This window comes from Pipistrellus kuhlii, unplaced genomic scaffold, assembly GCF_014108245.1.
Source record: "Pipistrellus kuhlii isolate mPipKuh1 unplaced genomic scaffold, mPipKuh1.p scaffold_m20_p_57, whole genome shotgun sequence".
Taxonomy (NCBI): domain Eukaryota; kingdom Metazoa; phylum Chordata; class Mammalia; order Chiroptera; family Vespertilionidae; genus Pipistrellus; species Pipistrellus kuhlii.
Window position 1 is genome coordinate 266,623 of NW_023425559.1, and position 24,895 is coordinate 291,517.

General features: G+C 70.7%; 1 protein-coding gene across 1 annotated transcript in view; it reads left to right on the forward strand.

Moving 5' to 3' along the window:
• Positions 1-24,895, forward strand: part of COL5A1 (collagen type V alpha 1 chain) — a 79,180-nt gene that overhangs the window by 25,646 nt on the left and 28,639 nt on the right. Inside the window, 27 exon segments of the mRNA XM_036416983.2 lie at positions 2,305-2,436; positions 3,532-3,669; positions 4,334-4,534; positions 5,198-5,371; positions 5,476-5,532; positions 5,798-5,839; positions 5,982-6,044; positions 9,744-9,818; positions 10,324-10,416; positions 11,754-11,810; positions 12,356-12,409; positions 12,704-12,757; positions 13,577-13,630; positions 13,999-14,052; positions 14,503-14,556; positions 15,147-15,191; positions 15,859-15,912; positions 16,799-16,843; positions 17,350-17,403; positions 17,764-17,808; positions 18,673-18,726; positions 19,267-19,311; positions 19,775-19,828; positions 20,368-20,412; positions 21,255-21,308; positions 21,687-21,794; positions 22,178-22,231. Coding sequence (XP_036272876.2) covers positions 2,305-2,436; positions 3,532-3,669; positions 4,334-4,534; positions 5,198-5,371; positions 5,476-5,532; positions 5,798-5,839; positions 5,982-6,044; positions 9,744-9,818; positions 10,324-10,416; positions 11,754-11,810; positions 12,356-12,409; positions 12,704-12,757; positions 13,577-13,630; positions 13,999-14,052; positions 14,503-14,556; positions 15,147-15,191; positions 15,859-15,912; positions 16,799-16,843; positions 17,350-17,403; positions 17,764-17,808; positions 18,673-18,726; positions 19,267-19,311; positions 19,775-19,828; positions 20,368-20,412; positions 21,255-21,308; positions 21,687-21,794; positions 22,178-22,231 — 1,959 coding nt within the window.

Consider the following 24,895-nt stretch of genomic DNA (forward strand, 5'->3'; position numbering starts at 1 on the left):
GGCCGCAGACGCATGCATCCCGGGGGCCGGCAGCTGGTGCCCCAGAGACGGGCGCGGGGGCTGCCCTGGCATCGAGGCTGGCAGCAGAGCGGGCTGGCTCAAGCTTCTAGGGCTCAGCCGCGCCTACTGACCTGGCCAGGAAGGAAGTGTGTATGAAAGGAGAAGCTGGCGTGGTCAGAGCCAGGGGCTGGGCACAGCGGGCACCACGGGGTGGGCATTAGAGCTGAGTGAGGGATTAGAGGTAGGATCAGGCCTGTGCTCCTGAGGTGGCGCCCGGGCACGGGGACGCCCTGGTGGGCGGGGCGCCTGCAGGCCCCTCTCCAGGCAGCTGCTCCCTCGAGGGCCGCCGAGGGCCTGGCCTCCGGTGACTGCGGTGAGAGCACGGTTCCTGGCAGGCGGATGTTTTGTTTGGGTTGGAAGGGATCTGAGCTAGAAGTCCTGATGCTTCATAAAATGTGTGGTTTTGATTCACTGTTCCTTTCGCCAGTTCTCCTCTGCTGAGAGTTTACACTGTGAGCCAGGAGCCGGACATCTGGCAGGAGGGGAGGGAGGGCAGGGGAGGGGAAGGGAGAAGGGAGGGGAGGAGGGGAGGGGAGGGGAAGGGAGAAGGGAGGGGAGGGAAAGGGAAAAGAGGGGAGGGGAAGGGAAGGAAGGGGAGGGGAGGGGAGGGGAAGGGGAGAAGGGAGGGGAGGAGGGGAGGGGAGGGGAAGGGAGAAGGGAGGGGAGGGAAAGGGAAAAGAGGGGAGGGGAAGGGAGGGAAGGGGAGGGGAGGGGAGGGGAGGGGAAGGGAGAAGGGAGGGGAGGAGGGCAGGGGAGGGGAAGGGAGAAGGGAGGGGAGGAGGGGAGGGGAGGGGAGGGAAGGGAGAAGGGAGGGGAGGGGAAGGGAGAAGAGGGGAGGGGAAGGGAGGGAAGGGGAGGGGAGGGGAGGGGAGGGGAGGGGAAGGGAGAAGGGAGGGGAGGGGAAGGGAGAAGAGGGGAGGGAAGGGGAGGGGAGGGGAGGGAGGGGAAGGGAGAAAGGAGGGGAGGGGAGAGGAGCGGGGGAAAGGGAGGAAGGGGAGGGGAGGGCTGGGCCTCGTGCCTCCGGGATCAGGTGCTGAGGGGTCCAGTCTGACTCTAGGACGTGACTCCGTTCTGCCATCGAGTCACCCGGCCCGGGCCGTGTGGGCACCGGGAGGGTGCAGACCCGTGAGAGCGGTGCACACCGGCGCCTGGCCCCACCCCCGGGCCGTCGGGGGACCAGGCTTAGTGACAGGATGGAGGCCGCTCCGGCCCTCCTGGGCGCTCTGCCTTCCTGGCACAGAGCAGGGCGCGCACACCTCCACCACGGAGAGGCGGGAGGGCCGGCGCCTGGCTGGGCCTGTGGTCTGACGGGCAGTGCCTCCCTCCTCCGGCCGAGCTCATGGCACTGCCCTCCCGGCTGTGGCTGGACCCAGCGGAGTGGGAGGGGGCACAGGCACGGGAGCCGCCGAGCCTCCGACCAGAGGGGGCGGCCTGGCTGGAGGGGCCTCAGGGAAGGCCTGCTGAGATGTTAGGGGGAGTGGGGCCACCAGGCAGTGCGGCTCTGGGCATGGCTGTGCCCCTGTGTGCGATGCAGCGGCTAGCATTTGGGAGATGCTCAGGATTGCTACTGATTGCTACTGGGGAGGGAGGGATATATGGATGGATGGTAGATGGATGGATGGATGGATGGATGGATGGTGGATGGATGGATGGTGGATGGATGGTGGATGGATGGTGGATGATGGTGGATAGATAATGGATAGTGGATGGTGGATGGATGATGGATGATGGATGGTGGATGGATGATGGATGGTGGATGGTGGATGGATGGTGGATGGTGGATGGTGGATGGATGGTGGATGGTGGATGGATGAATAGTGTGTGATGGATGGATGATGGATGGATGGTGGATGGTGGATGGATGGATAGTGGGTGATGGATGGATGGTGGATGGTGGATGGTGGATGGTGGATGGATGGATAGTGGGTGATGGATGGATGGTGGATGGTGGATGGTGGATGGTGGATGGATGGATAGTGGGTGATGGATGGATGATGGATGGATGGTGGATGGTGGATGGTGGATGGATGGATAGTGGGTGATGGATGGATGATGGGCGGTGGGTGGATATTGGGTGTGTTGGTGGCTTCTTGGGTGGATGGACGGATAACGATGGACAGGTGGGCAGATAGCCTGGTGGGGTGGTTGGGAGGCAGCAGCTCCCAGAGGAAGGCTGGCTGAGGACGGGCTGGGTCCCAGCTGGGGCCCCTGAGCTGCGCGTTCAGGGCTCTTGTCCTTTTCCAGGGCGACATCCAGCAGCTGCTCTTCGTCTCGGACCACCGGGCGGCGTACGATTACTGCGAGCACTACAGCCCCGACTGCGACACCGCCGTCCCCGACACCCCCCAGTCCCAGGACCCCAACCCGGACGAATACGTGAGTCAGCAGCTGGGCTGGCGGGGAGCAGTGGGCCGGGCGATGGTCTGTGGCCCGGGTGGGCGGTCAGTGGCCCGGGTGGGGGGGGTGTGGCCCGGGCAGGGCGGTCAGTGGGCCGGGGCAGGGGGGCGGTCAGTGGCCCGGGCAGGGTGGTCAGTGGCCCGGGCGGGGGGGGTGTGGCCCGGGCAGGGCGGTCAGTGGGCCGGGGCAGGGGGTGTGTGGCCCGGGCAGCGGGGCGGTCAGTGGCCCGGGCGGGGGGGTCAGTGGCCCGGGCAGGGGGGCGGTCAGTGGCCCGGCAGGGGGGGTGTGGCCCGGGCGGGGGGTCAGTGGCCCGGGCGGGGGGGCGGTCAGTGGCCCGGGCATGTGCTGCAGGAGCCCTGGGTGGAGTCCGCGGAGCGCCGAGGGCCGCTTGTTGTGAACGATGGGCCCTCGGACCCAGTGTGGCTGCGCCCGGGAGCAGCCTGGTCCCGAGGGCCTCAGGAGTGTGTTCTGAGCTCCGTCCCCTCCCGTGACCTCTGGTCTGGGGTCCGGCTTTCACTCCTGCCTCTCGGCCCGGCAGCGCCTGGCTAACGTTTCTGGCAGTTCCTCCCCGGCTGCAGCGAGAATCCTGCGCTGCTAGCTCCACGCCCTTCTCTTTACTAGCACCCATCCCGCTCTCCGGCTCCCCCGCCCCCTCGGTCCCACAGACGAGACGTGGCCCGGAGGCCGCAGGTGCCCAGCCCGTCTTACCCTCCCCCACAGCTGGGCGGCGCTCCCAGCGAGCCCAGCGCCAGCCTCCTGGTCCGGGCGTGCACACGTCCTGGGGCGGGGCCTCGCGGCGCCGGTGGCCGGTGGCCGGTGGCCGGTGGCCAGGACCGAGCCGGGGTCGGGCCGGTTGGCTGACCCTCGGGCTCTAAAGGTCAGAGCGGCTGGGCCTCTCGCACTCCCTTTTCTTCGAAGGGGACCGGCCGTGTCCGCCCCGGACCTCTGGGGGCGGCTCAGCTGCCCCGGCTGGAGGGGGGTGCCCGGCGGGGGACACGGCGGCTGGAGTCCACGCCTCCCGCCGCGCCCGGTGTGCAGCGCAGGGTCTGGTCCTCACGAGCTGTCTCCTCCCAGTACCCGGACGGCGACGGGGACAGCGCGCCCTACTACTACGAGTACCCCTACTACGAGGACACCGACGGCCCCAGCCAGGCGCCCGCCGCCACCACGGCGCCTGCGGAGGCCGCCAAGGAGACCACGGAGGTCCCCGAGGTGCGGGCGGCCGGGCAGGGGCGGCCGGGCAGGGGCGGCCGGGCAGGGGCGGCGCGGGGCGGGGGAAGCTGTGGAGTGGCTGGGGCCGCCCAGGAGGCGGGGGTGGAGGCGCGGCCCCATGGGATGCGGGCCGGGAGAGGGTGTCGGTGGTGATGTGTGACCTCAGGGGCTGAGGGGTGAGGGGGCGCTGTCCCTCCCCAAGGTGCTGGGAGCCCGGCTTATCCTGTTCTGTCTGGAACCGTCTCTCACTTTTTAAAGTAAATCCTCCCCCAAGGGTATTTCCCGTTGATTTTTAGAGAGAGCGCAAGAGGGAGGGAGAGGCAGAGAGAAACATTGATGTGCGAGACACACATCGATGAGTTGCCTCCTGCACGCCCGTGCCTGGGGCTGGGGATCAGGCCTGCACCCAAGGGACATGCCCTTGGCCGGGAATTGAACCCGAGACCCTTTGGTCCTCAGTCTGGCGCTCCATCCACCGAGCCACACCAGCCGGGGCACGCCCTCTTACCCCTAAGACCAGTGTCTGGGATACAGCTCCCCCTTCCCACGTGTGGGCTCCGTTCCCAGCATCCCCCTGGCTGGGCTGCCTCCTCCCGGGCCCACGGGGTCCTGGCTGGACGGGCGGAGGGACCCCAAGGCCCAGCCCTGCCTCCCCGCCCCCCAGGAGCTGACTCTGCCCCCCACGGGGGCCCCGGCTGTGCCCGATGCCAGCGCGGGGGCCGGGAAGGAGGACCTGGACCCGCCGGACTACGACTACGTGCCCAGCGAGGACTACTACACACCAGCCCCGTACGAGGACAGCTACGGCGAGGGCCCGGGCGCCGAGGCGCCGCCCGATGCGGCCGGCACCGCCAACGCCTCCAACGTAATGGCCTCCCCCGGCTCGGCGGGCGGGCTCCCGGCTCGGCCTCTCCCTGCGGACACCGGGCGGGGGGAGCGCGGGTCACTGGCGTCCGGTGCAGGCGAGGGGGGCGAGGAGGGCGCGCAGACCCCCGTGGCCGGGCTGTGGCCGGGCGGTCCGGCTGGACGGGGGCTGGAGCCGGGGACCTGGACACCACGTGAGGTGGCTGCTCCTGGGCCGTGGCCGGGGGGGCGGGATGACGGATCTGTGTCCTCAGTCGCCCAGCTTTTGGGGGGAGGGACCAGCACAGCGCCCCCTCATAGAAACTTAACCCTTTGTGTGCTGTGAGCGGCTACAGACCCAAGGGTGGCTTCTGTGTTGGGCGCGTGGCAGTTAGCCGGCCACGTTCTCGGCGGCCACGGAGTGGACACGCTGTCCTCCTGGCGTGGGGTTAGGGTCATGTTATCCCACGACCCTGAGGCCCGGGGCTGCGCCCTGAGGGACCGCTTCCCCAGGCACGGCCGAGGGGCCGGGGCGCGGTGAGAGTGAGGGGGTGCAGAGAGACCCTGGCACCCGGCAGCTGCCCTGGGAGTCAGGCTGCAGGCCTGGGGGCCGCCGAGCCCCAGACCGAGGCCGCAGCCCAGCGGGCGGCCCTCTCTGCGCCCCTGACGCCGCCTCTGCCCCCAGCCGGCCCCGCCCCCGGGGGAGGGGAAGGAGGACCTGGACGCGGACTTCACGGAGGAGACCATCAAGAACCTGGACGAGAACGAGAGCTACTACGACCCGTACTACGACCCCACCGTGTCCCCGTCCGAGATCGGGCCGGGCATGCCCGCCAACCAGGACACCATCTTCGAGGGGGTGAGCAGCGGCCTTCAGGGGCCTCCGGGCGGGACGGGGGGGGGGCAGCGTGATCACGGAGTCACTGTCCCCTCCGCCCTCCTGCCCCCTCCTTCTCACCCCAGATCGACGGGCCGCGGGGCGAGAAAGGGCAAAAGGGAGAGCCCGCCATCATCGAACCCGTAAGCACATGTTCTCATCCTGGTCTCTCTGGTCCGGGGGGGCCAGGGTCCGGGGGGGCCAGGGTCTGTAGGGGCCAGGGTCCGGGGGGGCCAGGGTCTGTGGGGGCCAGGGTCCGGGGGGGCCAGGGTCCGGGGGGTATCAGGGTCATGGGGGGCCAGGGTTCGTGGGGGATCAGGGTCTGGGGGAGTCAGGGTCCGGGGTTGCCAGGGTCCGCAGGGCCTGAGGGCCGGGCTCCCGTCTCAGCGCCCCGCCCCTCTCTTCCAGGGCATGCTCTTGGAGGGGCCCCCAGGCCCCGAAGGCCCCGCGGTGAGTGTCCCCTTTTGTTCCCATGACAAGCGGGAGGTGGAGGGGGCCACCGGGGACCCCTCAGACCCCTGACGGGGAGAAGGCTCGCCGCCTCACGCCCACCTCGGGCTGAGCTCCGCTCTGAATTTATTTCTGATTCCAGGGCCTCCCAGGACCTCCCGGGACGATGGGCCCCACCGGCCAAGTGGGCGACCCTGGAGAACGGGTAAGGCCGCCTGGGCTCCCGGCCCGCGTCCCCGCTCTGGGGCGGCGTTGCCACGGCGACGTCGTCCTCCGCGTGCCCGGGCCCCACAGCCTCTCACGCCACCCGCTTCCTGGGCCGTCTCCTCGGGGTGAGGGGTGCTCCGGCCCGGCCGGGGCAGGCGGCCCCTGCCCGAAAGGCCCAGCACGCTCTTGCCCACCGAGGCCGCCAGGGCGTCAGGACGCGGCGAGGGCCGGCGCCCGCATCCTGGGACCGCGACCCAACAGCGCCGGCCCGAGAGCTCAGGCCGTGTGCTCACCGGGGTCTGCAAGGACCCTTCCCCGTCCGGGAACCCCGGCCTCGACCCCTCGACCCCGCTTTCCTGGGAATCGGGGGGTGCTGCTCTGGAGCAGAGGGGTGCGTCTGGGGTCACCCTGGTCAGAGGGACGCGCCTCCGGTCCCTGCAGGAGGGATGAGGTCTGGACCCAGGAGGTGGCGGTTCCATTCTGACACCTAGTGGGGCTTCCTGGTACTGCAGCTTGGGGTACCGGCTCAGCTTGGCTGTTGGTCTGTTCCTTTCACGTTGGTTTCCGTGGGGACTATGAGCAGCCGCGTGGCAGCTGGCTGAGCCGGGGAGAGAGCGTGTGTGCCCAATGGGCATCCCCCCCAGGACCCGGCAGGGCCGGGAGCAGCCGGTGCCTGAGGCCTGCCCGGAAGCTGCCCCAAAGCTGCCCGGCAGGGAGGCCCCGGGTTTGCCTGTCAGGCCCCGGGCGATTGGCCGGATGCCCCGGTGGAGCCGCTGAGCGCTGGGTCAGCAGCTGGATCAGGAGGAGGCTCCCTGGCTCTCTGTGGCCGTGACCTCAGTGTCCCGCTGGGTGGGGCCTCGAGCAGGACTCCTGCCATTTGTGTGTGCGTGTTTGTGTGTATTTGTTTGTGGGTGCACATGTGTGTAAACCGTGTATTTGTGTGCGTGCATGTGCATAAATATGTTTGTGTGGACACATGTGTATCTGTGTGTGTGTGTGTGTGTGTGTGTGTGTGGCCGGTGGCTCTGGGGCCTGGAATAGGCAGCTCATTCTCTGTGGCAGGGCCTCAGCTCCCCTATAGGCTGCCTGGCCCCATGGTCCCGACTTGCTGGCATCCTGCTCCCCCCGCCCCCTCCCCCAGTTGGCATCCCCTCCCCCGTCGGCATCCTGGCTCCAGACAAGAAGGCGGCTGCTCTCCTGCCTCCTGGCCCGAATGCTGCCGTGGCTGCCTGTCTGCCCGGCTCGCTCCAAAGGCCCGCGGGAGACGTGGCATGGGCCGCACAGTGGTCCGCAGCTGGACCCAGGGGCATGGCCAATCCCCGTGCACAGCAGATGCTGCTTCTCTGAGATGTGGCAGGGGAGCATGCGCTGTGCATGGTGCTGGACATGGCTGAGCTCTCAACCTCAGTGCTGCTCCCCGTGTGTCTGAGCAGGTGCTCCCCGTGTCTGAGCAGGTGCTCCCCGTGTCTGTCTGAGCAGGTGCTCCCCGTGTCTGTCTGAACAGGTGCTCCCCGTGTCTGAGCAGGGGCTCCCCGTGTCTGTCTGAGCAGGGGCTCCCCGTGTCTGTCTGAGCAGGTGCTCCCCGTGTCTGTCTGAGCAGGTGCTCCCCGTGTCTGTCTGAGCAGGGGCTCCCCGTGTCTGTCAGAGCAGGGGCTCCCCGTGTGTCTGAGCAGGTGCTCCCCGTGTCTGTCGGAGCAGGTGCTCCCCGTGTCTGAGCAGGGGCTCCCCGTGTCTGTCTGAGCAGGTGCTCCCCGTGTGTCTGAGCAGGGGCTCCCCGTGTCTGTCTGAGCAGGTGCTCCCCGTGTCTGTCTGAGCAGGGGCTCCCCGTGTCTGTCTGAGCAGGGGCTCCCCGTGTCTGTCTGAGCAGGGGCTCCCCGTGTGTCTGAGCAGGTGCTTCCCGTGTCTGTCGGAGCAGGGGCTCCCCGTGTGTCTGAGCAGGTGCTCCCCGTGTCTGTCTGAGCAGGTGCTCCCCGTGTCTGTCGGAGCAGGGGCTCCCCGAGTGTCTGAGCAGGTGCTCCCCGTGTCGGAGCAGGGGCTCCCCGTGTCTGTCGGAGCAGGTGCTCCCCGTGTCTGAGCAGGTGCTCCCCGTGTGTCTGAGCAGGGGCTCCCCGTGTCTGAGCAGGTGCTCCCCGTGTCTGAGCAGGTGCTCCCCGTGTCTGTCTGAGCAGGGGCTCCCGTGTGTCTGAGCAGGGGCTCCCCGTGTCTGTCTGAGCAGGTGCTCCTGTGTCTGTCTGAGCAGGGGCTCCCCGTGTCTGTCAGAGCAGGGGCTCCCCGTGTCTGAGCAGATGCTCCCCGTGTCTGTCTGAGCAGGGGCTCCCCGTGTCTGTCGGAGCAGGGGCTCCCCGTGTGTCTGAGCAGGGGCTCCCCGTGTCTGAGCAGGTGCTCCCCGTGTCTGAGCAGGGGCTCCCCGTGTCTGTCGGAGCAGGTGCTCCCCGTGTCTGAGCAGGTGCTCCCCGTGTGTGTCTGAGCAGGGGCTCCCCGTGTCTGAGCAGGTGCTCCCCGTGTCTGAGCAGGTGCTCCCCGTGTCTGTCTGAGCAGGGCTCCCCGTGTGTCTGAGCAGGGCTCCCCGTGTCTGTCTGAGCAGGTGCTCCTGTGTCTGTCTGAGCAGGGGCTCCCCGTGTCTGTCAGAGCAGGGGCTCCCCGTGTCTGAGCAGATGCTCCCCGTGTCTGTCTGAGCAGGGGCTCCCCGTTGTCTGTCGGAGCAGGGGCTCCCCGTGTGTCTGAGCAGGGGCTCCCCGTGTCTGAGCAGGTGCTCCCCGTGTCTGAGCAGGGGCTCCCCGTGTCTGTCGGAGCAGGTGCTCCCCGTGTCTGAGCAGGTGCTCCCCGTGTGTCTGAGCAGGGGCTCCCCGTGTCTGAGCAGGTGCTCCCCGTGTCTGAGCAGGTGCTCCCCGTGTCTGTCTGAGCAGATGCTCCCCGTGTCTGTCGGAGCAGGTGCTCCCTGTGTCTGTCGGAGCAGGGGCTCCCCGTGTCTGTCTGAGCAGGGGCTCCCCGTGTCTGTCGGAGCAGGGGCTCCCCGTGTGTCTGAGCAGGTGCTCCCCGTGTCTGTCTGAGCAGGTGCTCCCCGTGTCTGAGCAGGTGCTCCCCGTGTCTGTCTGAGCAGGTGCTCCCCGTGTCTGTCGGAGCAGGTGCTCCCCGTGTCTGAGCAGGTGCTCCCCGTGTCTGTCGGAGCAGGTGCTCCCTGTGTCTGTCTGAGCAGATGCTCCCCGTGTCTGTCTGAGCAGGTGCTCCCCGTGTCTGAGCAGGGGCTCCCCGTGTCTGTCGGAGCAGGTGCTCCCCGTGTCTGAGCAGGTGCTCCCCGTGTCTGTCGGAGCAGGTGGCCATGTTGACCCCTTCCCTCTGGCAGCCCCACACAGACAGGGTGCAGATGGCCCTCGGTGACAGCCCAGAGGAGTCGCTCTGAGCAGCGGCCGGCTCTGCCTCCGTCCGGTTTGGGAGGAGACCTGGAAGGGGTGCCTCAGGGTGGACGCCCCGATGCTCCATCCCTGACCTCCGGGGCTTCGCCTCTCTGGACCCGCCCGGAGCACCTCCCCACCCCACCCCAAGCGACACCCCTGCTCCGGCCTGGGCTCTGGAATGTTCCAGCCTCAGGCCCTACATTGCTCTGTGCTGGTCCATGTCTTTCCAGCTGGCCGTGGCCCCCCCCCCGGCCCAGCTCCGTCCCACTGCGCTCTGACCACCCTGCCCCCTCTGTCCACAGGGCCCCCCTGGGCGCCCAGGCCTGCCGGGGGCTGACGGGCTGCCCGGCCCCCCCGGGACCATGCTCATGCTGCCCGTGAGTACCTGGCTGGGGGGGGGGGGCGATGGGGGCGTGGCCAATGGGAGGCTGTGGCCGATGGGGCGTGGGCCCGGGCTCTGTTTCTGAGGGGGACAATCTGGCCCCAGACTTGCCCCAACCAGGACGCCGTGTCCGGCAGGCAGGCTCCTGGCGGGGGAGAGGGGCCTTCGCAGAGGAGTGGACCCCAGGGGCGCCCGGGTGCCCCTCAGCGGGCGTGGGGTCAGGCCCTGGAGGAGAGCTGAGCTGCTGCTGGCAACACCCCGTCACCACTTGGGCCCCGAGTGGGCGAGGTTGCCAGCAGGTCCCCTGAGCTCGCCCTGCCTGTGACCGTGTGGGGAAGGTCATGGGCATCTCCCTGGGGGCCCAGGCCTCGGGGAGAGCATGTGGCCGGGCGGCGTGCACGGAGGGGTAGCAGCCGCCCTGGCAGACCTGCGAGGATGCACGTCCCCGGCCGGGGCCCGGTGTGGCGCCCACAGGCACCGATGGCCCGCCTCCCCCGCAGTTCCGCTTCGGAGGGGGCGGCGATGCCGGATCCAAAGGCCCCATGGTCTCCGCCCAGGAGTCCCAGGCCCAAGCCATCCTGCAGCAGGCGCGGGTGAGTGGGGTCCGGGGGTGGGGCCGGGTGAGTGGGGTCCGGGGGGTGGGGGGTGGGGTGTGGGTGAGTGGGGTCCGGGGGTGGGGGGTGGGTGAGTGGGGTCCGGGGGGTGGGGCCGGGTGAGTGGGGTCCAGGGGGTGGGGGGTGGGGTGTGGGTGAGTGGGGGTCCTGGGGGGGGGGTGTGGGTGAGTGGGGTCCGGGGGTGGGGCCGGGTGAGTGGGGTCCGGGGGGTGGGGGGTGGGTGAGTGGGGTCCGGGGGGTGGGGCCGGGTGAGTGGGGTCCGGGGGTGGGGCCGGGTGAGTGGGGGTCCTGGGGGTGGGGTGTGGGTGAGTGGGGTCCGGGGTGGGGCTGGGTGAGTGGGGTCCGGGGGGTGGGGTGTGGGTGTGTGGGGTCGGGGGTGGGGGGTGGGGCCGGGTGAGTGGGGGCCTGGGGAGTGGGGGGTGGGGTGTGGGTGAGTGGGGTCCGGGGGTGGGGGGTGGGGCCGGGTGAGTGGGGGCCTGGGGGTGGGGCCGGGTGAGTGGGGGCCTGGGGGTGGGGCTGGGTGAGTGGGGGCCTGGGGGTGTGGCACGGGGGGCACAGAGCCTCTTCCTGCAGGACATGGCTCCTTGTGGGCAGGGGTGGGGGGTGGGCGCAGTCCCCATGGGGCGGGCAGGCTGACTGGGGGGCGGGCGGGTCGGGAGTAGACATGTGCGCGCACACACACACACACACACACACACACCCCGTGTCTGCTGGTGGCGGCTCCCCGGCTGAAGGCTCTCCAGCCACCGGAGGGCGCCAGACGCCTGGGAACAAAACGCTGCCCAGCCGGAGCAGCGTGTGGGACGCACGCCCCTCCGTCCAGCCGGGAGGGGGCTGGGGGCCGGGCGGTCAGCACGAGCTCTGAGCACCCACGGGAGGAGCGCCCTCCCCAGAGGGAGAGGCACCACCTGGTCCACCGCCTCGTTGTTCCTGTCCCGTCTCTCCGGCTGGCGTGGGAGCCCAGAGGGGCCCAAGGGTGGCTCTGGGCTGCCTCCGACCACCTCTCAGCGAGCCACCTCTGCCCCAGCGGTTCCGGCCCCAGCCTCCCCCTTCCCCAGCCTCCCCTGCCCCAGCCTCCCTGCCCCGGCCTCCCCTGCCCCGGCCTCCCCTGCCCCAGCCTCCCCCTTCCCCAGCCTCCCTGCCCTGGCCTCCTCCTGCCCTGGCCTCCCCCTGACCCAGCCTCCCCCTGCCCCGGCCTCCCCTGCCCCGGCCTCCCCCTGCCCGGCCTCCCCCTGCCCCGGCCTCCCTGCCCCATCGGCTCTGGGCCCTGGCCCTGGCGGCCACTCGCCGCTCAGCCACCCCGTCTTCTCTTGCAGCTGGCGTTGAGGGGCCCGGCCGGCCCCATGGGTCTGACCGGGAGGCCCGGCCCCGTGGTAAGTCCCGGCGGGGAGCAGGCTGTGGCTGGTGGGAGCAGCCCTGGTGCTGGGGCCAGCGTGGGTCTGGCATCAGCTGCGGCTCTGCCCGGGTCTGGGCCCTCCTTTCGGGGGCAGCCGGGTGCCGTGTGTGGGCCCGTGTCCCCATCGCCGTTCCCGGGAGAGGGATGTGAGTGCTCCCTTCCCGCCTCCCCCCGCCCCCCCGCGCCCCCCCCCTTACACTCAGCGCTGCCCGGGGGCGTGGCCCGGGCGCCCTCTGCGTCCTGCCTGGCTGAGGGCCCTGGGATGTTCACACACGCCTGAGCCACAGACTGCCCCCCGGCCCCCATGGTCAAGTTCACCCCCAAGGTCACCGTGGCTCTGCGGCTCTGGTCCCCACTGTCCACAGTTTCCATGGAAACAGGAAGAGACCCAAACCATGAGCCCTCGGTCCCAGGCGGGCAGGGCTGGGTCTCCGCCCCCACGGGGAGCCCTGTCCACGGGGGACCCCAACCCCGCCCCCCGCAGCCGTTACCCCTGCGTCCCTAACCGCCGTGTCCCCACAGGGCCCCCCCGGGAGCGGAGGCCTGAAGGGCGAGCCGGGCGACATGGGCCCGCAGGTGCGTGGGCCCCGGCTGGGTCTCTGAGGGGCGTCTCAGGGGGCGGCTGACTCGGGGTGCGGGGGGGGACGTCCGTGGGTGTTGTGCGTGGTGGGAAGCTGGAGGGACCGGAAGCACGGGTGACCCCGGCGGGCGGCGGCAGGCGCTCCCCTGCCCGGCCCTCCCTCGGCGGCGAGTCCCTTGCCCTGTCCCAGGGTGGGTGCAGCCAGGGGGACAAGCCACAGGGACGAGAGTCTGCTTTTGTCTCTGAGACCACTGGGCAGGAACTGACCTTTGCCCTCTGACCTCGGACAGGGCCCCCGAGGGGTGCAGGGCCCGCCCGGCCCGACCGGAAAGCCTGGACGAAGGGTGAGTGTTTCCTGGCCCCTGACCGGCTGGGCACCGACGGGGCGGGTCCGAGCCTGGGCCTCCACGCTCCCCGAGCGGGCGCGGCCGGGGAGCCGGGGGCCGCCTCCCGTGTCCCAGGCATGGCCGTCCCCTGCCGGTCCCCGTCCCTGGCGAGCCGAGCCCGCGGTGCCTCCCCCAGGACTGGCCGGCCTTGGCCTCCCGGCCTCCCGGCCTCCGTCCTGAGCTTGCGCAGTGAGTTTAACAAACGTGTTCAAAAGTCTGTTTTGGTTGAAGTCAGAGAGGAGGGGAGAGGGAGGGAGAGAAACATGGAGGGTGAGGGAGAATCGTGGACCGGCCGCCTCCTGCACGCCCCCATGGGGCATGGAGCCTGCACCCGGGCCTGTGCCCGCCCGGGAGTGGCACTGGGACCTCCGTCCGGGTTCACAGGCGATGCTCCGCCCCTGAGCCGCGTGGCCGGGCCTGAGCACCGGCTTCAGCCGGAATCTGAGCGGCGAGAAGGAGCTGCGCGGGACGGCTGTCAGGGCCCTCGCTCCCGCCCCGTGCCCCTCCCCTGCCCTGCTCCCGAGTCCCGGCCGGCCAACCCAGGCGGACCTGGCCCTGTGGTCCCTCTCCCCCCTCCCGAGAGGCCTCGCCTGCCGCCCCGCCCCATCGCCTCCCAGCACAGAGGGCGCGTGGCCTCGCCCGGCCGGCCGTCCCGGGGGCGAGGCCGGGGAGCAGAGCGGGAGGGTCCGGCCCGGATGCAGGGTCTGGCCGTCGGGCTGGCACTGTCCTCGGCTCCATCAGGAGCCGCTCGGGCTGACCCTTCGCCGTGTGTTCCAGGGCCGGGCTGGCAGTGACGGTGCGAGAGGGATGCCTGGCCAGACCGGCCCCAAGGTAGGCGCCACGCAGGGCCCCGAGTCCTGTGCCGGTGACGTGGCGGGCACGCCGGTTACAGTGACGGGCGTGGCTATGGGGGCAGGCAGCAATGCTCACCCCATGGGGGCGGGGTCAGAGGGAGGGGGTCCTGTTAGGGTTCCACTGGCCCCGGCACGGCCCTGACCGGGGTCAGTCGGTCCGTGGTCCGGGGTTGGCGGTGAGTTCCGTGAGCACGTGGTCAGTGAGTGTGGGGCAGACTGCTCCTCAGGGGGGTGAGCAGTAGGGTGGCCTGGGACGGGGGGGGGGAGGGGGGAGCTGGGGGTGCGGGCCCAGGCCAGGGGCACACAGGTCCCGTCGGTGTGGCCGGAGCAGCCTGTCCTCCCCAGGGTGACCGCGGCTTCGACGGGCTGGCGGGGCTGCCCGGAGAGAAGGGCCACCGGGTGAGTGCGGGGAGGGGGCGGGGAGGAGGCCGGGGAGGGGGGAGGGAGCACCCAGCCCGAGGTCCCGGCGGTCTGCGCGGGGCAGGCCGGGTCTCGGAGGCCCTTCCCGCCTCAGGTTGCTGGGGTGCGTGCGGCAGGGCCCTTGACTCCAACGTGGCCGCTGAGGCGCCCCCCGGGGGCCATGGACGTGAGGCTGTGCTGGTGGAGGCGCGCCGAGGGCGGCCATCACGGAGGGCCAGTGGGGGGCGCAGGCTGGGACTCGGTGGGTGTCTGGGGTGGGCACAGGGTTCCGGGGCCAGTCTCTGCCGGGGAGCCGGCCAGGCCTCACCATCTCCTGCAGGTCCCCCCCCCGACTCCCCGAGGGGCTGCGTGGGGTGGGAGAAGCCACGGGGGCGGGGCAGGCCTGTGTGGCCGGCTCCGGGCGCTCACCTGGCTCTGGTTGGCTTCCAGGGTGACCCTGGTCCCTCGGGCCCCCCGGGACCCCCCGGAGAAGACGGAGACCGGGTACGTACCCCGGCCTCGTCCCCGCCTGCCCTCTCCTCCGGGCTTGGCGGGGGAGTGAGGTGGCACCTGGTCGGTGGAGGGACACGGTGTGGAGAGTGGGCGGGGCAGGAGGGACAATGGGAGGAGCTGGGGAGCGGGACAGGCAGGACGGGGGGAACTGGGGGCGGGACAGGTGGACCATGGGGGGAGCAGGGGCGGGGCGGGCGGACCGTGGGGGGAGCAGGGGCGGGGCGGACGGGACCGTGGGGGGAGCTCGGAGCCCAGACAACAACCCCCGGCAGATGTAGACCCTCCTCCTTCCTGCTGATGGGCGTCAGGCCCCGGAGCCCCTCCTGCGGGACCGGTGCCCGGAGGGGAGGGGAGGCGGGCGGGGGTGGAAGGGGGTTGGGGGGAGTCGCTGGGAGGAGGGGAGTCCGCAGGTGGCGAGGGGCGGAGCTCGGGTGGGCAGTCTGGGGGTGACTGGCCGGGGCGGGAGGGCAGAGGCTGGGGCGTGGGCCGGCGCACTGGAGTTCACGTGTGTGTGTGTGTGTGTGTGTGCGCGTGTCTCTGTGTGCACACACGTCCGGGCTAACCCGCCCCGCTCCCTGCAGGGTGACGACGGAGAGGTCGGGCCCCGAGGGCTGCCCGGGGAGCCGGTGAGTGCTGACGGGGTTCCGGGTCCTCTTCGGGGCGGGGACCAGCCGGGAGGGGCGTCACGCTCCTCGCACGTCCGGGGTCCCCCCGGGCCCTGAGCCCCAGAGCAGGGCGCTGAGCGCTGGCGAGGATTCCAGCCGCGAAGGCAGGAGCGTGGCCGGGCCTTCTCACGGCGCCCGCAGCTGGGCCCCCTGTGGCCGTGACATCGGGCGCCTCGGCCCAGGCGCCAGCTCGCTGGGGTCCGGGGCGGGAGCCACGGGGGCGGCGGGCGCCGAGCGGCCGCTCAGATCTGTTCCCACACCTGCCCTCGCTGCCTGGGCCGGGGGACAGCGCGGCCACGGGCCCCGAGACCCGAGGCCGCCTCCGCCCTGCCCTGCCCCGCGGGCGCCTGGCCCAGACACGCCGAGGGCTGCCCCGGGCTTGGGAGTGAGGCCCCTCTCCCCGAGGCACCCATGGCGCCCATCGGAGTCCCATCTGCTCCGGTCCCCGTGGAGAGGCGGGAGGAGAGGGGCGGGCAGAGCGGGTGCTGGCCACGCCCCCTGGCAGCGCGGAGAGCTGCGTGGCAGCCGGCGGCATGGCCTGGACGGGCAGCAGGGTCTGTGCCGGGAGGAGGGGTGGCAGAGGCGGACCCCGGCCGAGTCCGCATCACCTGTGCTCTCTCCCTTCCAGGGGCCGCGCGGGCTGCTGGGGCCGAAGGGCCCCCCGGGCCCCCCGGGACCTCCCGTAAGTCCTGTCCCTGCTCGTGTGTCTGTCCCACCGTCGCCCCGCAGCCCCCCAGGCATTCCAACCGCTGGCTCCCGCGCTGACCGCCGGGCTGGCTCACCGCTCCCAGAGCCAGGGTGCGGGCGGCCAGAGCCAGCTGGCGTGACAGCCCTTCCTCACGCACACACGTGTGCTGTTATAGACCCCTGTCCTCACGCACACACGTGTGCTGTTATAGACCCCTGTCCTCACGCACACACGTGTGCTGTTATAGACCCCTGTCCTCACGCACACACGTGTGCTGTTATAGACCCCTGTCCTCACGCACACACGTGTGCTGTTATAGACCCCTGTCCTCACGCACACACGTGTGCTGTTATAGACCCCTGTCCTCACGCACACACGTGTGCTGTTATAGACCCCTGTCCTCACGCACACACGTGTGCTGTTATAGACCCCTGTTCTCACGCACACACGTGTGTTGTTATAGACTCCTGTCCTCACGCACAAACGTGTGCTGTTATAGACCCCTGTTTTCACACACACGTGTACAGTATAAACCCCGGTTCTCACACACGTGTGCTGTTATAAACACTGATCCGGACGCCACGTGCTCCCTGCTAGACAGCACTTCCAGCAGCTTCTGGAAGTTCTGGAAGGAGGGAGAAGCGCTTGGCTCCAGGGCGGCTTCCCCAGGGCCGGCCCTCCGCCCTGGGCTCACCTGCTTCCGGTGAACGCGGGGCTGCGCCCACCGCGGGGCCCAGCTCTGTACCCCGGGCCCATCAAGCCTGGGGGTTTGCCTGGGGCCACGGCTGCCCCTCCCGAGGCCGCGCGTCCTGTGGCCCGGCGGCCGGGCCGAGCGGGGAGCGGGCCTTCTCCCACATTCAGCCCCGCTTCCTCTCCTCAGGGCGTGACGGGGATGGACGGCCAGCCAGGCCCCAAAGGGAACGTGGTAAGTCTGCGGGTCCTCTCCCAGCCAGGGCGATGCCATCCCCCCACCAGACGGGCGGTGAGAGGAGCCCGCCTGGGCCCGGGCCTCCACTGGGCAGCCCCCCGGGAGAGCCCGCTCCAGCCGGGCCGGCCAGCCCAGCGGGGGGTCCCCCTCACTGCGGGGGAGGGGGTGGGCAGCCCCCCGATCCCCCCCCCCGGCCCCCGCGGTCCCGGGGCGCTGGCGGCCGGCCGGGGGGGGACTTCCTGCCGGTGGACACTTCGGGCACTGCCCTCCCGGTGGTGGACTGGGCTGCGTTCCAGAGCAGGGGGCTCGGCCGGGGTGGGCCTGCGGGCGCTGGCCTGGGCCGCCGGCCTTTCCCGGGGGCAGCCTCCTGGGCGCTGGCATCCGCAGGGGACAGACTGGAAGGACGGAGGCCAGGATAGGGGGGACCGGGCCCCCAAAGGAGGGGTGCAGACCCGGCCCGCCCTCCAGAGCCCCCTTCATGGCTCTGCTTCCGCTGCCTGCAGGGTCCCCAGGGAGAGCCCGGCCCCCCCGGACAGCAGGGCAACCCCGGCGCCCAGGTAAGCGGGTGGGGCTGGTTCCCTGAGCTGCCCCCTGCTGGCCGCCTGAAGGGGCTGCTGCCTGGAGGTGGGCTGGAACCGGCAGGTGCGGGAGGAGAGGGAGGGGGGAGGGGGGCGATGGGGGCCTAAGGGGGGCCGGTGGGGAGGTGGGTGAGGGGGAAGGTGGGTGTTAGGGAGAAGGGGACCTGGGAGGGAGGTGGGTGAGAGGGGGAAGGTGGGTGTTGGGGAGGAGGGGGCAATGGGGGAGAGGGGCTGTGGGGGAGAGGGGCCGTGGGGGAGGGGGGCAGTTGGGGGGAGGGTCCGTGGGGGGGAGGTTCCCAGACACCCCTTTCTGACCTCGGCCTGCTCTCCCCTCCCCAGGGCCTGCCAGGCCCCCAGGGCGCCATCGGGCCTCCAGGAGAGAAGGTAGGTGGCCGGGCTGGGTGCAGGCACCCTCGCCGGCCTGCGGGTGCAGGTGTGGTCCAGGCCGGGAGGGCACTGGGCATCGCCAGCTGGGCGTGCGAGCTTTGTCCTCCCGGAGTGGGGAAGGCTGAGGCACGCAGGCCAGAGGCCGTGGATCTTTGTCATTCACTCACCTCTCGCTCACTCCCTCATTCATTCACCTCTCATTCATTCACTCACTCTCTCGCTCACTCCCGCATTCATTCACTCACTCTCTCGCTCACTCCCTCATTCATTCACCTCTCATTCATTCACTCACTCTCTCGCTCACTCCCTCATTCATTCACTCTCTCATTCATTCACTCACTCTCTCGCTCACTCCCTCATTTATTCACTCTCATTCATTCACTCACTCTCTCGCTCACTCCCTCATTCATTCACCTCTCATTCATTCACTCACTCTCTCGCTCACTCCCTCATTCATTCACTCTCTCATTCATTCACTCACTCTCTCGCTCACTCCCTCATTCATTCACTCTCTAGCCTTGTGTAGGGCGACCAGGTTAGGAAGAAGAGTAAACATGGGGGCCCCATTACATTTGAACCTGGCCAGGCCTGCCCCTCCCTGGGGTGCTGCCCCCACCTGGGGTGCTGCCCCCACCTGGCCAGGCGTTTGTTCCGGTTGCAGCACCCGAAGGCCCTGGGGCAGCAGGCTGACCGGCCTGGCCGTGCTCCGTGTGCCGGAAACTTCCAGGCCAACGGTGGGGACTGCCTCTGGGCCTCCCGTTCAGCAGTGGTCTCTGAGCAGAAAGGGGGTGCCCCATGGGGGCGTGCAGAGCAGGGGGGCAGCTGGGAGCCGGCGCCTGCTCATGGTCTGCTCTGTTCCAGGGCCCCCTGGGGAAGCCGGGCCTCCCAGGAATGCCGGGCGCCGACGGACCCCCGGTGAGTACCCGCTGGCCGCTCCCCGTCACGGCCCAGGGAGGGCTGTCACTCACCGCCCGCCCCGGAGACAGCCGGACCGGACCGCTCCGAGGCCGCGCTGGGCCCGCTGTCCGGAACGTGTGTCCCCCGGGCGGTGACCGTGGGAGTGGGGACGTGGGGACCCAGCCTCGCAGCTTCCCTCGGGGGCGGGGCTGGCGCAGGCGGGCCCGTGTCCCCGTTTGGAAGGAGGAGGCGTCTGTGAGTGTATTTTGGGGCTCACGCGCCGCGGAGGGTGTGAGCAGGAGCCCGCCACGTGGGGCACAGCTGTGGCCGAGCTGTGCTGCCGGGAACAGTGCCGTGGCAGATTGTCCGCGGGGGCGAGGGGGGCGGGCGCGCCAGTGTGTGTGTGTGTGTGTGTGTGTGTGTGTGTGTGTGTGCAGGGAAGGAGTGGGCGGGACCCGGCCGGGCTGGCTCTGACTCTCACTGCAGACCGCCTGCACAGGGGAGAGGATGGTGGGGAGGGGGCACCCCACCCACTAACGCGGCTTCTCTTTCCCACAGGGGCACCCTGGCAAAGAGGGCCCCCCCGGAGAGAAAGGAACCCAGGTGGGTGCAGCCGCGCTCCGGCCTGGGCGCCCCCTGCAGGACGGCCTGGGGCTGTCGCCTGGGCCCGCCCACCGCTCAGAAGGGAGGCGGGCAGCTGCGCCCTCCCCCTGCCATGGGACACCCCCGGTTTCTACCTGTGGGGGTGTGTGTGCAGTTCGAGGACCCCCCTCCGTGGGCCGCCCGCCCGCCCGCCTGCTCCCGCCGCGGGCTCCGTGCTGCTCCAGGCCCCTCGCGGGTCTGTGCAATGGCAGCTCGCCCCCGATTCCCACCACTTTCCCGGCACGAGGCCGGGCGTGGCCCCAGGGCGCCTGGCCATGGCTCGTCCCGGGGACACGGCCTGTGCCTGCCTTTGCCGGGGCTGGTGCGTGGCCGTGGCACCGGCCTGTGTCTTCCTGTGGCCCCTCCGGGTCTGACCACAGGCCCCGCCCCCAAGAGGCGCTAATGGTCTCTCCCTTGGCTGCAGGGCCCCCCTGGCCCCCAGGGCCCCATCGGCTACCCCGGCCCCCGAGGAGTCAAGGTGAGGCTCCCCGTGGGTGGTTGGGGGCGGGGCTGGGTCTGCCGGCGCGCGTGTCCGTTTTCGGAATCCCTCCGGGTCCCCTCCCTGCTGCCGCCGACGGGAGCGGCCGGTCCCCCGTCTGCGTGTGGGCCCGGGCCCGGCCGGGGCCTGAGCCGGGCAGGGCGTGAGCACGGAGCCGGGAGGGCAGCTCCGGAGCCGGACAGTCCCCGTGCGTCCATGACGACGCGGATGGCGGACGGTGCCTCCTGGCCCCGGGCTCCTCACCGCGGGGGGACAGGCTCCGGGCGGGGCCGGGCCATCTCCTGTCTGTCTGTCCGAGCCCATCCCTCCGTCTCTCCACCTGGTCTCGGCCCTGTCCGCGGACAGAGGGCCAGACTGCCCCGTGGGCTCGGAGTGCTGCCGCAGGAGGCCGCTGGCAGCCGGGCCGCGGCGCCTGCTCAGACGCCGGCGCGGGGACGGACTGGCGGTGTGAGCTGGGGGGGCTCGGACCCGGGTCCAGCGAGGCTCTGGGTGAGACGCTCCCCCTCCCGTCTGCGCAGGGGGCGGACGGCATCCGTGGACTGAAGGGCACGAAGGGCGAGAAGGTGAGTCCCTCCTCCCGGCGGCCCGCCCGCCCCAGCCGGCCCGCTGTCAGGTCTCCCCGCCGGCTCCCGGTCCCCGCGGCGTGCCGCCCGCCCGGCCGGGCAGCCTGTGTCGTGCACCTCGGGCCTGCTGGCCCTCGGCCGGCCCCTTGGCGCTCCCCCTCCTTCCAGAGCCGCCCCGTCCCCGGGGAGACGGCCCTCCCGCCCCCACCTCAGCTGGGCACGCCGCTGCCCCGGGCCCACAGCGGGCACGGCGCCCACCGAGATGGCACACAGGCCACAGGGCCGCTCCGCCCAGGGGGCGGCCTGCGGGTCCCCGGGGGCCGACCGCTGCGGTGCTGAGCCGGCCTGGCCCTCGAGCTCCGTCCCTGGGAATGCAAAGCATGGACACAGGTCACGGGATGGACACACGTCACGGGGATGGACACAGGTCACATGGGTGAACACACGTCACGGGATGGACACACATCACGGGGGATGGACACACGTCACGGGGTGGACACGTCACGGGATGGACACACGTCACGGGTATGGACACACGTCACAGGGGATGGACACACGTCACGGGGATGGACACACGTCACGGGGATGGACACATGTCACATGGGTGAACACACATCACGGGGTGGACACGTCACGGGATGGACACACATCACAGGGGATGGACACACGTCACGGGGATGGACACATGTCACGGGTCAGGGGACGGGTCTCGGACCCTCCCTCCAGCGTGCCCAGCGCGGGGCGGGGCCGTGGGCCGTGGCCCGTGGCCCGTGGCGTGTGTGGTGGGGGAGCCATCGGGCGTGGGTTCCTGCGTGGAGACGGTCCCCTCTCTCGCTGTCCAGGGCGAAGACGGCTTCCCGGGGTTCAAAGGAGACATGGGCATCAAGGGGGACCGGGTGAGTACCCGCAGGAAGTCTGGGGGGCCCACGGGGCGGCTTCTCAGAGCGGGGGCGGGGGACGCCTCTGAGGATTCCTGGTTGCAGCTCTCCGCTGCCCCTGGGGTGACCTCCTGGTGACCGGGGTCACCGTGTGCTCTCCCCCCTCGGCCTGCACCTGCCCAGTGCTCAGCCGGACCAGTTCTGGGCTGCAGAGTCGTTCACTGGGGGGGGGGGGGTTGTGCTGGGAGTGGGTGCGGCCGGAAGCTCTGCCGGAGGGAGGGGCCCGGCCTCGCCACCACAGGAGGAGGCGGCGGATTCGGGAGCCCGTGGCCGAGCTGTGGGGTCCCCTGTGGGGGTGCCCACGGCGGCCCCTCACCCTCTCTTTCTGACCGGCAGGGGGAGATCGGGCCCCCGGGCCCCCGAGGGGAGGACGGCCCCGAAGGCCCCAAGGGACGCGGCGGCCCGAACGGCGACCCCGGTCCGCTGGGCCCCTCTGGGGAGAAGGTACGTGCGCAGGCGAGGGCGGCACTTCCTGTGGCCGGAGGGCCGCTCGACGGCCGGGCGCGGGCTGGGGACCGGGTCAGGCTGAGCCCCCGGACCTGGGCGCTGTGGCTCCCGACACGGCTCCCGTCCCACCGGCTTCCTCCGACGCTCCGCCCGCCCGCACGGGGCAAGGGCCCGCCACCGGCCTGTGCCGACCGGGAATCGAACCCTGACCTCCTGGCGCCCAGGTCGATGCTCAGCCGGAGCCACGCGGCCGGGCGGGCGGGGCTGTGCTTTCACATCAGGGCGGGAGGATGTCCGGCCCGGCCCGGCAGGGGCTCCCGTGGACCGTGTCCTTCCGGTCAGAAACGCCGTGCGGCCCCTGACACAGCCTCTCTCCGCAGGGAAAGCTCGGCGTCCCCGGGCTCCCGGGCTACCCCGGCCGGCAAGGGCCGAAGGTAACGTACCACCGAGCCCTCCCCTCCCGCCCGGGGCATTGGCACCGGCCTCCCCCGCCCCCGCCCCCGCCCCGCCGGCATCGGCCCTTCGCGGGCGGCTGCCGTGACACAGAGGCCCGTGCCGCTGTGTCAGCTCCACTCGTGCTGCCCGTGGCGGGGACGTGGCCGCAGGGGACGGAGGTGCTGGGGCAGTGAGTGGCGTCAGAGGAGGGACACGCAGCCGAGATGGGGCACCTCTGCCTCGGGTTCTGCACCCCGAGCTCAGGGGGAGCCGCGGGCTCGGACGCCCCCGGGACCAGAAGGTCCTGTGCTCGCACTCGGGAGACGCAGACGCAGCTCCTCACGTCAGCCACGCTCAGGCGGCTCCCTCTCTGCACCCCTCAGCTCTGTGCCCCTGTTCCCCCTGAGAAGCGCCAGTGCCCGCCCCGCAGATAGTGCTCTCCCTCTGTCCGCGGGGGCCCTCCCTCTGTCCGCGGGGGCCCTCCCTCTGTCCACGGGGGCCCTCCCTCTGTCCACGGGGGGCCCTCCCTCTGTCCGCGGGGGCCCTCCCTCTGTCCGCGGGGGCCCTCCCTCTGTCCGCGGGGGCCCTCCCTCCGTCCACGGGGGCCCTCCCTCCGTCCACGTGCACTGTGTGGGGCTCTGCCTCTGTCCGCGGGGGACTCTCCCTCTGTCCGCGGGGGCCCTCCCTCTGTCCGCGGGGGCCCTCCCTCTGTCCGCGGGGGCCCTTCCTCTGTCCGCGGGGGCCCTCCCTCTGTCCACGGGGGGCTCTCCCCTCTGTCCATGTTGGGCCCTCCCTCTGTCCACGGGGCTCTCCCTCTGTCCACGTGCACTGTGTGGGGCTCTCCCTCTGTCCACGTGGGCCCTCCCTCTGTCCACGGGGGGCTCTCCCTCTGTCCACGGGGGGCCCTCCCTCTGTCCACGGGGGCTCTCCCTCTGTCCACGGGGCCCTCCCTCTGTCCACGGGGGCCCTCCCTCTGTCCACGTGCACTGTGTGGGGCTCCCCCTCTGTCCGCGGGGGCTCTCCCTCTGTCCACGGGGGACCCTCCCTCTGTCCACGGGGGCCCTCCCTCTGTCCATGGGGGCCCTCCCTCTGTCCACGGGGGCCCTCCCTCTGTCCACGTGCACTGTGTGGGGCTCTGCCTCTGTGCACGCGTGGGGCTCTCCCTCTGTCCACGTGGGACTCTCCCCTCTGTCCACGGGGGCCCTCCCTCTGTCCATGGGGGCCCTCCCTCTGTCCACGGGGGCCCTCCCTCTGTCCACGTGCACTGTGTGGGGCTCTCCCTCTGTCCCCGTGGGGCTCTCCCTCTGTCCACGTGGGACTCTCCCCTCTGTCCACGGGGGCCCTCCCTCTGTCCACGTGGGACTCTCCCTCTGTCCACGGGGGCCCTCCCTCTGTCCACGTGCACTGTGTGGGGCTCTCCCTCTGTCCACGGGGGGCTCTCCCTCTGTCCACGGGGGGCCCTCCCTCTGTCTACGTGCACTGTGTGGGGCTCTGCCTCTGTCCGCGGGGGACTCTCCCTCTGTCCACGGGGGCCCTCCCTCTGTCCACGTGCACTGTGTGGGGCTCTCCCTCTGTCCACGTGGGGCTCTCCCTCTGTCCACGTGGGACTCTCCCCTCTGTCCACGTGGGGCCCTCCCTCTGTCCACGGGGGCCCTCCCTCTGTCCACGTGGGACTCTCCCCTCTGTCCACGGGGGCTCTCCCTCTGTCCACGTGGGACTCTCCCTCTGTCCACAGGGGCCCTCCCTCTGTCCACGTGGGACTCTCCCTCTGTCCACAGGGGCCCTCGCTCTGTCCACGTGCACTGTGTGGGGCGCTCCCTCTGTCCACGTGGGGCTCTCCCTCTGTCCGCGTGGGACTCTCCCCTCTGTCCACGTGGGGCCCTCCCTCTGTCCACGGGGGCCCTCCCTCTGTCCACGTGGGACTCTCCCCTCTGTCCACGTGGGACTCTCCCTCTGTCCACAGGGGCCCTCCCTCTGTCCACGTGGGACTCTCCCTCTGTCCACAGGGGCCCTCGCTCTGTCCACGTGCACTGTGTGGGGCTCTGCCTCTGTCCACGGGGGGCTCTCCCTCTGTCCACGGGGGCCCTCCCTCTGTCCACGGGGGCCCTCCCTCTGTCCACGTGCACTGTGTGGGGACTCTCCCTCTGTCCACAGGGGCCCTCCCTCTGTCCACGGGGGCCCTCCCTCTGTCCACGTGCACTGTGTGGGGCTCTGCCTCTGTGCACGTGTGGGGCCTGGGGTGACGTAGCCAGAGCTGGGCTCCAGGTGGTGGTGATTGGCATTTCTGACTCACAGCCGCGCTTTATTTAGCGCGCTCCGGAAGACAGCAAACGTGATAACAGGTGCAGTGAGAGTCACACGCTGTCGCCAGCTAATCTTAGTCATAGGTGTTTCCTTTTCTCCCAACACAGCTCTCTGGAGACACGGCCATGTGAGAGGAGGGTGTGGAGGGAGGAGGGAGGGAAAACACGGTCAGGACTCAGTTTTGGTTTTTAGGTTTGGAGTCTTTGAAATGCTTAGGAAATGTCCATGAAGTGGATGGCAGGTGGATGGATGGGTGGGTGGGTAGATGATGAATGGATGACAGATGGATGCATGGATGGTGGGTGGATGGATGGTGGGTGGATGGATGGATGGATGATGGATGGATGGATGGATGGATG